This window comes from Moschus berezovskii, chromosome 4 (genome assembly GCF_049115385.1).
Source record: "Moschus berezovskii isolate FMDL1 chromosome 4, NW_MosBer_1.0, whole genome shotgun sequence".
Taxonomy (NCBI): domain Eukaryota; kingdom Metazoa; phylum Chordata; class Mammalia; order Artiodactyla; family Moschidae; genus Moschus; species Moschus berezovskii.
This window is the reverse complement of record NC_142463.1, coordinates 115,044,652-115,062,161: the sequence shown is the minus strand read 5'-3', so window position 1 is coordinate 115,062,161 and position 17,510 is coordinate 115,044,652. Positions and strand designations below refer to the sequence as shown.

At 51.6% G+C, this 17,510-nt stretch overlaps 1 protein-coding gene across 4 annotated transcripts in view; it reads left to right on the top strand.

The window, feature by feature from the left end:
• Positions 1–6,531, top strand: part of CFAP45 (cilia and flagella associated protein 45) — a 44,612-nt gene extending 38,081 nt beyond the window's left edge. For 3 of the 4 annotated variants that reach the window (XM_055401973.2, XM_055401978.2, XM_088835934.1), the window contains 4 exons: positions 868–981; positions 1,580–1,773; positions 5,762–5,986; positions 6,364–6,531. In XM_055401973.2, coding sequence (XP_055257948.2) covers positions 868–981; positions 1,580–1,773; positions 5,762–5,986; positions 6,364–6,442 — 612 coding nt within the window. In that variant the 3' untranslated portion in view covers positions 6,443–6,531. The remainder of the gene's footprint in view (positions 1–867; positions 982–1,579; positions 1,774–5,761; positions 5,987–6,363) is intronic. The other variant, XM_088835935.1, reaches the window with a different exon arrangement.
• Positions 6,532–17,510: the final 10,979 nt, after the last annotated feature.

Sequence of the window (17,510 nt, the reverse complement as noted above, 5' to 3'; positions counted from 1 at the left end):
CAACGCTGAGCAAAGAGACCAGCTTGACACACATCCAGCCACGCACACTTCACAGCAGATAACTCCCTGCGGCGCACAGAAGTCTGGACAGGTAGAACAAGGCTAGGGAACATTCTTTATGGGATGATCACATTCCCACCCAACTGAAGCCATTCATCTTATGACTACCCCAGAATGGGAGTTGGGAAGCTGCATATGGAAAGCTTCTGGGGATATGTCTGCTCTTTCAGAGAAGTGGCAAAGGGAACTAATTTTGATGGCTCACTCCTTAGGTAACTGCCAACCACTGGGGGACTGGCCATCACATGGCTGGCCATTTGCCCAAGGACTAATGAGATAACTTCCACCTGCTGTACTTTATAAGACAGGCAGGAAGCCACAGTTATCATTTCTAGAAACTTGGCCCAGAGGCCTTGCAACTTGGAAACTGTCAAGCAGAGCACAGAGCATGAAGTCTGGGCTTACCTGTAGGTGAATCTGTCTGGTGGTTTATAAGCTGTGCAGTTTTGGACAGGACCCTTGAATTCTATGAGCATTAGTTTCTTCATATCTGATATCTATCTCGTGAGACATTGTGAGGACCCTCTGGGATATTACAGGAGAAGACATTTTGTAAGCAGTGAAGCATCTTACAAATGCTGATTAGTTTCATAGCTATGCATTGCTAGTCGTGTTGCCCTACATTAAAAGGAGTCACACAATTATTCTTCAATTAAAAAGCAATTATCCTTCAATTAAAAATAAATAAATTTTAAAAAACGGAGTCAGGGAGGGGTAGGGGGCATACTGAACAGACAGGGGCTTAGTTTCTTTCTGCAAGGCTGGGGCAGATGGGAGCCATTCTATGAGGTCTTTTCTTCCTGGCAGGCCAGAGAAGCAGAGTTTGAGGCTGAGCAGGAGAGAATCCGGAGGGAGAAAGAGAAGGAGATCGCCCGCCTGAGGGCCATGCAGGAGAAAGCCCAGGATTACCAGGCAGAGCAGGTACCTGTTCGATCTTGGCTTCCCTCGGCCTCTCACACCCCCTTAACTACTTGTTTGACAGCCTGAAAAATGGCCTCAAGGGTGAGTGTATAGAAGAGAGGATGCAAGGTACCTCGACTTCAGTAGTTTGAGGATGGAGGGCTGGGCCTGTTCCCACACCTAGGACAGCAAGCATTGAGGAGTGCATTACCTGCCTAACGTTCAAGAGAAAGCTTTTGGCTGCCACATAAAGAACTTTCAACCTTAACTAACTATTGAAATGTGTCACGGGAGAAGGAAACCGTGGCATCTCCATCATTAGCAGTTTTTAAAATTAGAAGCAATCGCAGGACCGCCTGGAGGTGTTTGAGGTACAGGCGAAGAACTGGGGTGAGCTGGTAGGCGGGTGGGGAGAAGGACACGATGACCCTTCAGGGTATCTTCTGACCTGAAAGTTCTGTGACAGGTTTCCGTTTGTTCTCTCTTAGCATAGCCTTGTTGCTAGAGAAATTCCGGAGGCCTCTCGAAGCAGCTGGGTCAGCTGGAGCAGGCGTCTTCCTAAAGGGACCTGAGGGTGTTCTGGCACCCTCAATGGCCTCTCAACCCTCTCCTCTCCCAGGATGCCCTGAGGGCCAAGCGCAATCAGGAGGCTGCCGACAGAGAGTGGCGCAGAAAGGAAAAGGAAAACGCGCAGAAGAAGATGGAAACAGAGGCCAAGCTGCGGAAAAGTCGACTAGAACAGGTGGCTTTCAAGGAGCACACTCTGGCTGTTCAGGTGCAACGGGACCGGGATGAGTTCGAGAGGATTCTTCGGTAGGAGGGACTGGGACCCTTGGCTTCCTTTCCGAGTACTGTGGCAGGGACGGTCTGTACTGGGTGGAGAGGCGCTTTCTGGCATGTCCATAGACAGATGCAAAGCCACCTTGACCGCGTCGATCCGGGGCTTTCTACCTAGATGGGTGCCTGAAATATTTCAAAGACACTTGAGCCAAGAATTTTATTAGAGAATGGAAGTACATTAATAGCACCTGGAAGTGTTTAAGGAATTGGGGATTATTGGGATTATTTACCCAGGAGCATTAAACGTATGAATGAAGATATAACTCTGGTCCCTTCTGCTGCCCCTGTCTCCATGTTCCTCAGCAAGTTTGGGCTGAAACTGCAGCAGGAGAGGCTGAGGACAGAGAGAGAGAGAACTCACACGCTCTGGATTGCGAGTCATCAGAGCAGGGCTTTAAGGGAGGTCTTTGCCATTCATTTGACAAATATATATTAAGCACGTAAGTTCAAAGCTCTGTGCTGGATGCTGTGGTCTTGATAGTAGGGATGAAGAAGATACCATCCTTGCCCATTCATGTAGGGGGGCTGTTAGGGACACGTATCTGGATGGACTTCACCTATATGCACCCACCTTTCCTGCCTCGCCCGCTCGTAACCCTTCCTCCTCTGTCCTCTCTGCCGGCTCAGTGCTGACCCAGCCGTAAGTGGACTTAAGTGTTCGCGTCTCTCACACTCTGCCTCCTCCTCCTGCAAGGCAGCCAGCGGCCTCAGCGGCTCTACTTTCCACCCGTTAGATCTGCCACCACCAGACCAGGCCCCTGTGGTGTTCTCCTGGCTCTGACTGTCTCAGCCTAACTGGGAAAGACTCTCTTCTTACTCTGGTTCAGACTCTATAAGATTTAAAAAAAAAATTAAAGGAAACACACTGGGGAATTCCCTGGTGGTCCAGTGGTTAGGACTCAGCACTTCGCTGCCTTGTTGGGGAATTAAGATCCTGCATGCTGCGAAGTGCAGCCAAGCTTAAACCAGAAAAATTAAACAAAGGAAACAAACGGAATTTGAATTGGGGCAGAGTGGTACAAACTGCAGAAATTATGCTCAGATAGGTAGAGACTGAGTGGAGCAGCCCCGCTTTCTTGGTCTACATCGTCTCCGTCCTTCTTCTTGCTGCTGCCCCAATTAGTTGCATGCCAGACCAGGCCCCTGGATCCCTGGGCAGAGACAGAACGGTTTACAGGAATTGCTGTCCTTGCTGGAGCCAAGTTCTTGGACTTGTGTGGGACTGTGGACCCTCAGCCTACCTCCATTGGCTGTGATGTCCTTTGGCTTTGTAGCTCTCCTTGCCCTCAAGGGTCATGCCATGGTCTCTAGATACCTGATAAAGAAGGCAGTTTCCTTAATAGCCCCAAAGCTTCTGCCCCTGGACTCCAGGTCGCCTTTTAGATATCTGCCCTCCCCAGCCTCTGTGCTCTTGGACATCTGGGTTGCCTTTAGCAGTCACTGCTGCTGCTGTTGCAAAGTCGCTTCAGTCGTGTCCGACTCTGTGTGACCCCACAGATGGCAGCCCACCAGGCTCCCCCGTCCCTGGGATTCTCCAGGTAAGAACACTGGAGTGGGTTGCCATTTCCTTCTCCAATGCATGAAAGTGAAAAGTTAAAGTGAAGTTGCTCAGTCTTGTCCGACTCTTAGTGACCCCATGGACTGCAGCCTACCAGGCTCCTCTGTCCATGGGATTTTCCAGGCAAGTGTACTGGAGTGGGGTGCCATTGCCTTCTCGGATTAGCAGTCACTAATACATGTTAAAGGAAAGAAATTAAAGCCCAACAATGTTGCCACTGACCCATGTGTCCCTTCTTTGCTTTGTTTGCCTGGAGCACATGGACTAGTCAGGTATTCAAGTTAGACCAGCCCTTTGGAGAAGTTCAATTTCACCTTTTGTTCTAGGTTAGCATCCGGACCTAGTGTCTCCAGGGTCACGTGACCACCATGGTGGGTGTCTCCAAGTGCCAGGAGCGTCTCTGCCATGGCCAGCAATTGAGCTTTTCCTACTTCAAAAGCATGGCCTCCTCTGTGGCCTATATATGGACTTCCTGCTTCTGGACAGAGGGATGCCTTTAACTGTCAGCCTGTTGACTAAGCAGAAATAGCTGACCTACCCTACCCAGTGGTTCTTGGAAATGCCTGGCAGCTTTCAAAAAGTACCGGTGCCCAGGGACCACCGCCAGAGATTCTCACTGAACGGGTCTGGGGTGAAGCCCAGGCATCAGTAGTTTTGAAAGTCCCCAGATGATGGTAATGCAGCCGGGCTCCAGGATCCTTGCCCCAGTCCTGTGGAATGACTGGGCCCTTCCTGTTCAGGTTTCCGATTGCATGCCACCTCAGGGGCTGTCTGGTGACACATACAGGTCCCCATTTCCACCCTGTTTCACATCATGTGAAATGCTGGAAAACTGTTTTCTATATAGGAACACAATGGCAAGGCAAGGGCGTCTGCTGCTTTCACCGGCGTGTCAGCGGTTTCTTTTGATAAGCTGAGGAGGCTCTGTAGAAGGCGTAGGAATTTGGGCGGCGTCTGCACGGTGTAGGAGGGCTGCTGGGGCTGCCCTGGTGGTCCAGAGGCTAAGACTCCGCACTCCCAGAGCAGGGGCCCGGGTTCGATCCCTGCTCAGAACTAGGTCCTGCGTGCCCCAGTGTAGGGCCTGCATACCACAGCCAAGACCTGGTGCAGACAAATGAAAAAAAGAGGTGCTCGGAGTTGAGGGGACACGCCGTGCACGGTGGAGCTTGGCCGGTGACGGAAGCAAGTGGGTCAGTGACGTGGTGCTTTGGGTGAGGGTGTGAGTGGCCTCAGTTGAGACATCCTGGCCCAAGATTAGTGCACATTTTATTTTTGATTACACTGAGAAAGAAATAAGATGTTAGCTCAAGATGGCCTACGATTGCATTCCCTCTGAGATGTGAATGCATTTCATTTGAGCCTTTTTTAATTTTTCTGAACATATCTGGTCTACATCAGCCATTTTCCCTCGGGTGTCAGAGTTCAATTAAGTTTTCTTGTGGAAGAGGCTCCTGAAAGAAGTTTAGAGTTGGAGCAGTAAGAGAAGTAAGAGATAACAGGCAAAGTTCCTTCTTCCAGCAAGTAAGGAGAGCCAACATCACAGATTTTACTTCTTTGAACTTCCTGAGCATCCTCTTTGTTGGTTTTGTTAATGTCATTATTACTGATAATGGCAGGGAAGTAAGGGAGAGAGGGAAAGATATCTCAGAACAGGCTGGAGAGGAGTCGGCCATTGTTACCAAAGAGCAGAGGAGGACAATGGCTTCCAGTGGGGCTTCCCTGGAGGCTTAGTGGTAGACAATCAACTGCCAATGCAGGAGATTCAGGGTTGAGTCCTGGTCTGGGAAGATCCCACATGCCATGGGGCAAGTAAGCCCATGCACCACAACTGCTAAGTCTGTGCTCCAGAGCCTGGGAGCTGCAACTACTGAGCCCACGGGCCGCAGCTGTTGAAGCCCGTCCACCCTAGAGCCTGTGCTCGGCAATAAGAGAAGCCACTGCAGTAAGAAGCCTGTGAACCACAGCAGAAGAGTAGCCCCTGCTTGCTGCAACTAGAAAAAAGAAAGAAAAAGCCTGGGAAGCAATGAAGACCCAGCAAAGCCAAAAATAAATAAATAGTTTCCAGTGGGTGAAATCCTGGGTGTAGGGCCAGCTGCAAAATCTACAAGGCCTGGTGAAAAATGAGAATCTAGAGCCCTTTGTTCAAAAATTAGAATAGCGAGCGGAGACAGGACAAGCAAGGGGCCCTTCTAAACATGCCCATGACATAGAGTCAGTCAGACACCCATGAACCTGGGCCTGGCTGGGAACAACTTTTGGGCTTGATCTCTGAGCCACAGAAATGGAGGGCCTTGGTCTCTGAAGCCTGTTCCTAGAGGATCCCACCCAGGAACTCGCCCAAACCCTTCCCTGGGTTGGGCCAGCTCAGCCTAGCCCATTCAACAGCCCATGTCCCTCCTCCAGGGCCCAGCGAGAGCAGATTGAAAAGGAGCGGCTGGAGGAAGAGAAAAAGGCTACAGGGAGCTTACAGCATGCCAACGAGCTCCGGCGCCAGGTGCGGGAGAACCAGCAGAAGCAGGTGCAGGCCCGGATCGCCACCTTCGATGAGGGCCGGCGCCTCAAGGAGGAGGCCCAGAAGCGGCGTGAGCGCATTGAAGACATCAAGAGGAAGAAGCTGGAGGAGTTGAGGTGCGCTGGGGTCCCTTCCTCCCCAGTTGCTCTCCCCTTCCCCAGAGAGGCAGCCTGGAAGGTGCAGGGTCAGGGGAACGAAGGGACGGTGATAGGGGTGTGAGGAGGGCCTCCTGCCTGACTCCAGGCTCACATGGGCTGTTGCCCTCTGAAGGGGCTCCCGTAGAATGTTCTGAAACTGGGACTTCCTTGGTTGGCTCTTTAGGGAACTCCTTAGCAGGATGCTGGAGCCTCAACAGGGGTGTGTTTGGGGAATGGGTGGTGGGACCAGGCTCAGGGATACAGGTCCTTAGGTTCTTTAAGCCTGCTTCTGCTGTCTCTTTGGTCCCCTCCCCACCAACCCCACCCCTTATGCCCACCCTTTGTTTTCCCTGCAGAGCCACCGGCCTTCCTGAGAAGTACTGCATTGAAGCCGAGCGCAAAGCTAACATCCCAGCCAACACTTCTGTGAACTGAGGGAACCCCTCTGCCCCTCGGGATGCCTTCAAGGGGGGCAGGTTCCTCCCCAGCTCTTGGTGTCCATAACTGTTGCTAGACAGTTTTGAGTTATAGATTAAATCTATTTTGCTTCTCTAAGGGATAGTCCAGCTTTCTTGCTGTGGGGAATGTGGCTGCTATGGACTAAATGGGGGGACAAAATAGGTTATGGGGGCCCTGGGCTGTGGGCAGTATGATAGTCAGAGACAGAAATGAAAGGTTGACTCTCATGGTCAACCCTCCAAAGCCAGGCGGTCCCTCTGTCCTGGGGTCTCCTGGCTTTTTTGGTGACCTTCTGGCATGCATGCTGTCATCATATCCACTTTCAGCTCAGTCTTATCTCTGTCCCCACTCCATGCCCAGTGCAGAGGCATTTCATGGCAAGGAGCTAGAGATGCTGTCACAGGGAGGGGCTGGGGCAAGGGCTGGGGCAGGAGGTACCAGAGCTCTCACAGGTACACACCTGTGACTCAGACCATGAATGCTGAGAGGGTGATGTTTGGACCTGGGGCTCACCCTCCTGTCTCAGCCCTCTCCTGCCAGAGCCCTTTCAACTCCTGGTAGTGTCAGCACATAGGCACTAGCCCCATCTCCCATCAGGGCACCACCCTGCCTGCCCAGACCCCTTACCTAACACAGCTGTCCCCTCACTCAAGTGGCCGGCTCTCTTTAGTCCCCCTCACTCCAACAAGTGGGGCTTCCCAAAGCCATCTTTCTCAGTGTTAGCTTGCCTCACTCGTCCTCAAAATATTCTTCATTCACTCATTCACTCGTCCAAGTATCTCTGAATACCTGCTAGATGCTAGGTACATTTCTAGTGAAGTCAATTTCCAGTGAACACAGCGAACCTGGTTCCAATCCCAGAGAAGCATCTCATCTGTGTCAGTCAGTCTGCTCTTGCTTCCCACCAGACTTCTTGTATCTTTAGAAGAGTCTCAGCCTATTTAGAAGGACTTGATGATCAGGCTCCCATTTTGGGCTGTGTACCAGCTTCCAGAGCTGGAGCCAGTTCCCTGTTTTGTATACCTTTGTGGGGAAAGGGCCTCCATCCAGATCCCATCACTGTGGCAACCTCCCTGCCCCTCAGTTTCATTTCTCAAACCCAGAGCCTGGTCTTGTCTCCTTCGGTGGGTCCTGCACTGAGAGGAGGCAGAGGACAGCTGCCGGGCGCATCCCGGGTGTTTACTACAGCAGGTTACGAGGGCCTTGGGCAAGAGTCCTTTATTTACAGGACCCAGGTAGAGTGGGCAAGCTGCTTCCCGTGCTGCTTCCCCAGGCTCCTTCCTCACCATCCCCACCAGGGAAGACTGCTGTCCCCTTCCTCCCTAAATCAGATGGGCAGCCTCACCAGCTGTGTGGGGAAGAGGCTTTCTCACCTTCCCTGCCCAGTTCCCCTAAGTGCATCCCTCATACCTGAAGAAGTTGATCTCTTCCTCCCTAGGGGTCTTGTAAAGATGTGGTACCCAGCCTGGGATGGGAGAGGCAACATGGCAGTGCCACTGAGACAGCTGGCCAACTTGCTTAGGTTCCAAGTATTCCTTGCTCTTCGGTCACCAACTCTCTGTGACCCCATGGACTGCAGCACTCCAGGCTCCTCTGTCCTCCACTGTCTCCCAGAGTTTGCTCAAATTCATGTCAGCTGAGCCAGTGTTGCCATTCAGCCATCTCATCCCCTGTGGCCCTCTCCTCCTCCAATCTTTCCCAGCATCAGGGTCTTTTCTAATGAGTCAGCTGTTTCTAATGAGTCTTACTGCAGTAAGATTTCCTTGCCACCCAAGGCTCTCAAGAGTCTTCTCCAGCAACACAATTTGAAAGCATCAATTCTTCGGCACTCAGCCTTTATGGTCCAAGTCTAATATCCACACATGACTACTGGAAAACCCATAGCTTTGACTACCTGGACCTTTGTCAGCAAAGTTATATTTCTGCTTTTTTATATGCTGTCTAGGTTTGTCATAGCTTTCCTTCAAAGGAGCAAGCATCTTTTAATTTTATGGCTGTAGTCAATGTCTGCAGTGATTTTGGAGCCCAAGGAAAAAAAATCTGTCACTGCTTCTACCTTTTCTCTTTCTATTTGTCATGAAGTGATGGGACTGGATGCCATAATGCTGAGTTTCAAGCCAGCATTCTCACCCTCCTTTTTCACCCTCATCAAAAGACTCTTTAGTTCCTCTTCATTTTCTGCTATTAGAGTGGTGTCATCTGCGTATCTAAGGTTGTTAATATTTCTCCTGGCAACCTTGATTCCAGCCAGGCATTTCGTATGATGTACTTGGCATATAAGTTAAATAAGCAGAGTGGCAATATACAGCCTTGTCCTACTCCTTTCCCAATTTTGAACCAGTTGTTTCATGTCTGGTTCTAACTATTGCTTCTTGACCCGCATACAGGTTTCTCAGGAGACAGATAAAATTCTTTAAGAATTTTCCACAGTTTGTTGTGATCCACACAGTCAAAGGCTTTAGCTGTCAATGAAGCAGATGTTTTTCCAGAATTCCCTTGCTTTCTCCATGATCCAGTGGATGTTGGCAATTTGATCTTTGGTTCCTCTGCTTCTTTGAAACCCAGCTTGTACATCTGGAAGTTGTCAGTTCACGTACTGCTGAAGCCTGGCTTGAAAGGTTTTGAGTATCACTTTGCTCAAATGCACTATGCATTATGAGTGCCATTTGTACGGTAGTTAGAACATTCCTTGGCATTACCCTTCTTTGGGATTGGAACGAGAACTGGCCTTTTCTAGTCCTGTGGCCACAGTTGAATCTTCCGAATTTGCTGACACACTGAGTGCAGCACTTTTACTGCACAGTTAATAATACCTGCAGGGACCAAGGAGTGGGTCCTTACTTGTTCCAGGGGACCTTCTCAGGAAAGTTATAAAGGGCCTTGGGTGCCTGGAGTTTGCCCAGCGTCTTATCTATGTTATCCAGCTCAGGGCTGGGAGGAACAAGCTCCCTTGGAGTGAAGGTCAAGAAGAAAAGGGCTTCCGTGCCCATTGCTAACTTCTGAGCCAGGTAGAGAAAACTGGTTCAATTTTATGGGTTAAAAGCAAGACCAACACTTCCTCAGAACTCTTTGCAGGTGAAATGGAGCCTGTGTTGTGCTGTGCTTAGTCGCTCAGTCATGTCCGACTCTTTGCAACCCCATGGACTGTAGCCTGCCAGGCTCCTCTGTCCATGGGGATTCTCCAGGCAAGAATACTGGAGCTGGGTTGCCATGTGCTTCTCCATGGGATCTTCCCAGCTCAGGGATCGAACCCAGGTCTCTTGCATTGCAGGCAGATACTTTATTGTCTGAGCCACCAAGTGAGTGAAGTGAAGTCACTCAGTCGTGTCCGACTCTTTGCGACCCCATGGACAGTAGCCTGAACCAGGCTCCTCCATCCATGGGATTTTCTAGGCAAGAGCACTGGAGTGGGTTACCATTTCCTTCTCCAGGGAATCTTCCTGACCCACGGATTGAACCCAGGTCTCCCACATTGTAGACAGACGCTTTACCATCTGAGCCACCAGGGAAGTCCAAAATTGGAGCCTGACAGATCCCAAAGCCTAAAAGTGAGACTGTCTTGACATGGCCTGGAGTGGGCAGCTAGAAGTTACATGACTGGGGTTTGGTTTTGGAGATGGGAGAATTTCGCCACCTCTGATCAAGTGAAGATAGTTCAGGGGACAATCTTAAGAGTTCTCCCTTCAGAGCTGTCCTCTCCAGGGATTCTCTGAGCTGGCCCGTGATGTGAGAGAGGTTTGATTTCTTCTCTCAGGATAACTGAGAAGCCCCACACAGGCTTCTGCGGCTTCAGGACTGGCCTGAGTCATCAGCAGGAATCTAATCCCTAGAAGTGGAACATTCCTGACAGCCAGGCAGGCAGCTGTCATCTGAGGCCAGCTGGCTGCATCTGGTCACCTTTTATAAACCCTCCCCCTTTCTCACTGAGGAGTGGCAAGGGGGATAATTACAGGGAAAGGTTCCCTGGTGCTAAATGGGGACTGGAGGGTTCAGGCTGCGTGATATGGTGGAAGAGCCAGCAAGGGACTGTAGTAAGCCCAGCTTGCAAGGGGGCGAGGGTGGGACATGGGGATAAAGAGAGAAAACTGAAAGTGTTTTGAAAGCATAATGGATCTCCCCCCATGGCTTCCCACCTGCCTCATTCAGGAACAACCAGCCGCAGACTTGTTACTTGAGGCTGGACTTTTGGGTGGGCAGTGTTTTCTCCTAGGGGTGGCTTCAACTTTCCCTCCTAGGGCTCAGGGGTAGAAATGAACTCTGTGCACCCCTCCAAATAGCAACCCACTCCAGTGTTCTTGCCTGGAGAATCCCAGGGAAGGGGGAGCCTGGTGGGCTTCCGTCTATGGGGTCGCACAGAGTCGGACACGACTGAAGTGACTTAGCAGCAGCAGCACCCCTCCTCCTGATTTAGCTGCTAAATCAGCTTAGGGGTCTCTGGGAAGCTGTGAGATTCCAAGCTGTGGTTCAGTGTGGAGGAAATCTCGGGGTAAGTAAGAAGTGCTCATTTGGTGCATTGTCTTTGTTGATGTACAGATGTTAGAAACTTGCAAGGAAAAAAAAAGTGCTCAAGCTATTAACTTTGTTGTATGAGTATCTGACTATGAGTACCAGCTCCCTTTCTTCTGAACCTTGGGTGTTCTGGTTCTTGCAACATCAGACTGGGCTGGCGCAGCCTGGAAAATCCAGTGGCTGGACGTTCTGAGTAGAGCTCTGAGTCAGGTCTGTAGGCAGCTGCCTCCTGGGCACGTGTGCCAGGGCTCCTGGCTGGGCTCCATGCTCTCCATGCCCACGTGTGCCTATCGCCTGTGTCACGCTGCACTGGTGCTTGGAGGCGGTCTCAGAACCTTTGGCCCGGCCACAGAAGCAGCACCGATGGGGCACGACTTAGCAGCCAGGCTGTCCCTGACTCAGTGGGGTCCGGGGATATCCTCCAGTACCCCCTGAAAGCCTCAGGATCCCTGTCGGTGACTCTGCCACCTCTGGGCATTAACTGGTCTCAATAAAACTACTTTGATTAAGCTCAGATGAAAGGGGCTCAGGATATTTCAAAGCCAGTCAGGGCTTTTGGGGTGAGGAAGGGTGGCAGCTGCTGAGGTGACAGTGGAGGGGAGACGCTGGAGTCTCAGACAAGAAGTCTGGGCGTAGAGTGCATGGAGCGCCTCTGTTTTCTCACTCATCCGTCCCCACTGCTGCTTCTGGGGACCTAGGGGCCTGGGAGAGGACTGTGGGGGAGGGGTGGCTCACTCCAGAGCACACGTCTCTCTCACATTCTAGGCTGCTGCCGAGGTGACTGGCCTCCCTTTCCCTCCCTCTCCTACCCTCTGAGAGAGATCCTGGCAAATCACACCAAGGTTACCTGGAAGAAATTCATTTCCAACATCACAGAAATCTAGAGTCCCAGAAAAGACTAACTTATTCTTGATTTGACTGGCTTTAAATAGCTTAGACTTTCCCACTGTCCTCACTCCCCAAGCTCCCAACCTCCCCAGCCCTGCATTTCTTCCCATATCTCCACGTCCTCTTGGGAGCAGGGTAGCCATCACCTCCCTGCGCTTGGATGATTTTGAGACTGTGATAGGAATAGGGTCCCTGGAAAGAGGAGTCAAGGGGCTGAGTGGGAGTGGGGAGTCGCAGAAACTGCCCAGAGCTCATGAGCTTTTTTGTACAGATCCTGGGAAAGACTGTTTTGTCCCTGGGGCTAGTGGGAGTGAACACCAAATCATAGAAGGTCAAGGCTGGAAATGACATCCAAGACTCCTTTACCCTGGAAACTTCTTTGTAAACTAATCAAATGGTTGGGCCATCTGAGCTTGCACACCCGAAGAGACGGGCTGCTCATTACCTCATAAAGCAAAACCCAACTGTCTTCCCCAATGCTCAGAAAGTTCTTAACACGGGGTCAGTACATGTCCTCCTGACCATCCTCCGGGGGCCCTAGTTCTGCTTCTTGGGGCCACATGAAACAAGTCCATGTTTTCTTCATGACGCCCCTTCAGGTATCTCTTACCCCAGCTACTGTGCAGCCTGACGCCTGGGGGGAAGCGTGTGAAGTTCAGGAACACAGTGTTCTTCTGAGCCTTTGGTAGGGGGAGAGAGAAGCGTGTTAGAGGGAGGGAGTGGGGGAAGCTGGGAAACCTTCCATCATCCCTTGGGCTGGGCATGTTGCTTTCCTGACAGTTCACACTCCCCCCATCCCAGGCCAAGCTCTGTTGCCTCTGAGCCCCACCCCCTCTGGCACCACCTTCTGCTTTCCCAGTGTCCAGGCAACAGGAAACAAACAGGGAGGGCAGAGTGAGGGTTGGTCCGAAGGGCTTAGTGGGGAAGGCCTTGCAGCAGACACACGCCCAGCTTTGCGCTGCTACCTGAAGGCTCCCCACACCTTCCCTGGCAAATTCCAGGAAAACAAGGCAAGCCTGGAAACCACTCAGGAGCACCGGGCAAGGGGAAGCACAGCTTCCTCTGGGGATATGTGTTGGGGAATCCACGTGGCAGAACCCAAGACAAATTTTACTTCTATAAAGTAAAATTCTACTTTACTGAAGTAGAAATACTGAAGATCAAAGTCCCATTGGACATGTGGGGCAACCATCACAAGGGCTCTCTCTCCCCACATGCCAGCATACACGATCCAGGATGATCTGTCTTCATTGCCTGGTTTATCCTGGGGGTCTGGCTCTGACCCCAGGGGGCACTTGGGCAGATAGGGTAGAAGGTCCCCAGAGGTTCAGTTCTCAAGGATCGTGCCTCCTCAGTCCAAAAATACCATCAGCTGTCTTTTCCAACTTCTCTCTCTTCTCTGCTGTGTCTGCCAGGGCTCTGGTCTATTTCTCAAGGACTGAAATACTCTGCCGGCCACCTCTTTCCACTCTCAGACAAACCAAGTACATCCTTGGTTATCCTTCAGATCGGTGTTTAAAGGTCATTTCCACCACGCCAGGGGGTCTTGCCACATATGATGGGAGGTCATCAGCCTGTGATAGGAGCCGGTGCCCCTTCCCTTGTCTGTCTCCCCCTCCAGACTGAGTGCTCTAGAAGACAAAATTTTGTTAACCGTTGCTTCCCCAGGGCCTAGACACTAGGCCCAGTTGGTTTGTTGAATGAATGAAGGTTCTGCAAGAAATGGTTGATCTTGTTGAGGTGAGTTCTCTTTTATCCTGAAGGTCTCTTAATTATTCTTCAGGTTTGCCATCAGGGATTCACAGTCTTTCACAGTGAATTCTTCTTTCCTCCACTGTTCCCTTGATAACAATTCAGTTTACAGTGGTTAAGCAGCCTCACTTTGCTAAGATACTCTGCTGATAAAGTAGGTTAGACCATTCCTTTCAGCGATGGGGACAATTTCAGGACTGTCTGCTCTTCTGACTCTGGGTCAGCTCCAGGATGTCTCCTGCTGGCAGAAATCTGGATTGTATCCAGGCTCCCTCCTAGGGTCACCGTTCTTCTGAAGTGGATGAGCAGGAATCACTGAGCCTTGGGAAGCCTGAGCTGAGGCGTAAGGAGACCCTGGGTCTCACATCTCAGAAACTCTTGCCCATTAGCCTTGACTGGGGCCTCAGTCCCTAAACCCTAATCTGTTCCTGAAACTGAACCTCACTCACGGATCTTATCCTTCTGTCTGTGTGCTCAATCGCTCAGTTGTGTCCAGCTCTGTGTGACCCCGTGGACTGTAGCCCACCAGCCTCCTCTGTCCATGGGATTCTCCAGGCAAGAATACTGGAGAGGGTTGCCATTTCTCCTCCAGGGGATCTTCCTGACCGAGGGATTGAACGTGCATCTCTGGTGTCTCCTGCATTGGCAGGTGGAATCTTTACCACTGAGCCACCTGGGAAGCCTTTTCTAAACTGTAATTCTTCCCTGTCTGAACTCGACATGCTCCCATCACAGCATCTCTACCGCCTCTAGGCACCTCCATTCTTCTTGTCCAAGCAGGACCTCACCTGGCGGATCTCCGACACCAAACTTTCACTGGGAGCTGGGCGGAAAGGCAGTCACTGCTGGGGTTCCCGGGCTTCTCTGCGACTGTGTATCAGGTGCCTCTGTCTGCCCTCTCTGAGCACGAGACTGTCTATCCCATGGCTCTCCTGCCGCCAGCCCCTTTCCTCGGAGGTTTTCTCTGCTCAGCACTCCCAGGGCTGCCGTTTGCTCCCTGGATGTCACAGGGGTGAGCCTGGGCCCTGGAGGGGAGACGGGGAGCTGGAAGCTGAGCCTAGGAGGTCTGGGGGGAGGGGCTGGGGATAGGTCCGGCAGCGAGGGGAGCACCTGTCCCTCCCCAGGAGGTTCTGGGGCTGGGCCGCCCCTCCTCTCAGAAGCAGCCTCTGGGCCTCTGTAGGTCCTTGCTCTGCCTCTGTATTCCTGTTCGCACCTTTCCAAGCTCCTGTCTTTGAGTTTCTGTTTCTGCCTGAGAACAGAAGCAAATACAACCCGGTCTGGCGGTGTGTGTGCGTGCACAAGAGAGGGGCCCTTCTCCCCCAGGGAGCTGTGGATTTCTCAGAGAAAAACAAGGGGCCCTTTTGGAAATCGGTGTGCTCTGTTGCAGACTGTAGCCTGGATCCTCTGCCTCCTGTCCCTCTCTCAACTTCCGGATGAGCCACCTGGATGGCATCTGTGTTTCCCTCCCCTTTACTAACCACTGCCTCTCCCAATCTCTCTCTATGGGGGCCCACAGGGAACCCCAGTACTTTCCTGGATCTGCCCAGACCTTTATAGGACCTGAAAAGGAAGTGGGTGGGGCAAAGGGATGTTTGGGGTGGAGACTGGTGGGGAAAAGGGAGGGAAGAGTTGGGGGAGGGGGCCTCCTCCCCCAGGGTGAAAGTCACAGGGAAAGGAGGGCTGTGAGGTGGTCCCAGAGGGCGGGGCCATGGGCTGGACTTGTGCTTTGAAAATTGAGCAGATACCCCAACGCTGTCACTCCAACACCACCGCCCAAAACCCCTGTAGGGCTCAGGGCGAAAGGCAGGAATGCCGACAGCTTCTTTTATGGGCCCTAGATTGCAAGGAGGTGGCAATTAGCCCTCAGTGGGTCAAAGGGGAGCAACAATGTGTCCTGCCTTTTGAGACTTTGAGGAGCCCCTGCATGGAGACCTCAAAAGTGGCTGTTCTCCCAGGAGCATCTAGGCCCTTGGTCTCCCCCAGTACCCATCTCTTAGGCTTCAAAACCAGAAACCCTCTCACCCAAGTAAAACTGCCTCTGATGGACCCCATTGTCCAGTTCCATTTGGTATCAGAGCCCCACTCACTGACATAACTTCCTGCATCCCCTCCCCAAATGCCCTTCTGGGAGCTTGACCAGATGGTGAGCTTAGGTCATGAAGCAGAATTTAAGAGGTTGTATTTCGTATGGGATTCAGTTGCTTTAAACCTTTCAGATGGGTGTACATGTATTTAGAACTCTTTCCAAAAATTTGAAACCCCAATGAACATGTGCCACTGGTATTCTCCCAGAAGAAAGGAATGAAAATTCTAGCCAAAGTTAGACTTAATGAATGAAGGCTGAGGTCTTTCTAGATCATAAATACAACCTCATTTTTTATCCCAATGAACCCTCTGTCCATGTAACTTTAACCCAAGTTTTAACTCTAACCACAGCCTATTCGAACTCAAATCCCAAACTCAAGTCTAACCCAGCTCTAAATCCAATCCTAAATCAGTCTCAAGCCTGCCTTCGATTGTATTCCCAGGCAAAGCTGTAAATGAAACTAAAACCCTGTTCCTTATGAAAACACGAATCCCAGCCATAAAGCCTAGCTTCAGTTCTAGCTGTAGTTCTATCCTTAATCTCAGTGTTAGCTCTCATCCCACCCTCAAACCTGACCTCAACCTCATTCCCCACTCCACCTAACCTCAATCTTAATCTCAGCTCCACTCCAACTCTAACAGTAGCTGAAATTCAGAATCCAGTTAAACTCCAGCCCTACATTTCAGTCTAAAGGAACCACAGTCTTACTCCTCTCTTTTCATATTCCCTCTTCCTGGCTCCACCTGTTCACCCCTCCACCTATCACTGACTTTCCCCATGGGTGGGTCACTATGCCCTTTTCTTGGTCCACTCTGGATGGAGTCAGGCTGCCTGCTTGTTCTCCACTTAGTCAGGCCCTAGCAGCATCGCCTAGACTGAATCCTCATGTTTATCCAGACCTCTGTTTCCCCATCTGTAAAGTGGGAGAGCACTCTGTGCTCTCCAGAGTGTGCAGGCCAATCCCATAATCCTTAAAGTGAGTAAGGAAATAGGACATTTACAGTGTACAACTCGTGGGCCGGGAGCACCCTGTTATTGTTGGGAGTGCAGCTGGGGGGCTGGAATGCAGAGATTCCAGCGTGGACTCCTTGTGCTTCCTTATTGTTCTGTCTTATTTTTCCCAGAGGGGTGGCCCTGGCAGCGTCCTGAACCTCGTGACTCTCTCCAAGACTCTTTCTTCCCCATCCCCTTCCCGTGCCCCTGTCAGCGATGGGGCAGGACCCTTAAGCCTTTGGAGAGGGTTGAATTGTTAAATAAAGCCACTCATGGCTGGGCCCCTACCACTGTGTATGGGGCAGTTCTGGAGTCTAGGGGAGGCTCAAGGCCTGTTCTGGGACCCCCCACCCCCTGGACAAATGAGCAAGGGCTGGCCCTCCATTTTCTCCCTCTGCCCAGCATGACTTCTCGTCCCAGCTCCAAGCTGCCTGGAATGGTGGGGGCTTAGTCACCCTGATGACTGTCCAGGTCAGGAGGGTCCTTGGTCTCCCTGTGCATAGAAGCAAGGGCACCATTTGATCCCTGAAGGAAGGGTGTACAGAGGGGCCTGGTACTCACAGTGTCTGGTGAGAGGTACACAGGCACAAATGCGCGCCCCTCCCCTGCCTTCCTGGCACTCATTCCCCAGCAGCCCCGCACCCACCTGTCCACTCACCTCACGCCCTCTACACCCCCTGGGCCCTCTCCTCTTAGGCCTCACTGAACTGGTTTTAGTTGTGTGTGGGAGGTGGGGGGCTGGATCCCCTGTAGCACACCCGGTTCTGCTGGATCCCCTGCACCTGGGGGTGACCCTGCCTCAGGCATAGGTGCAGG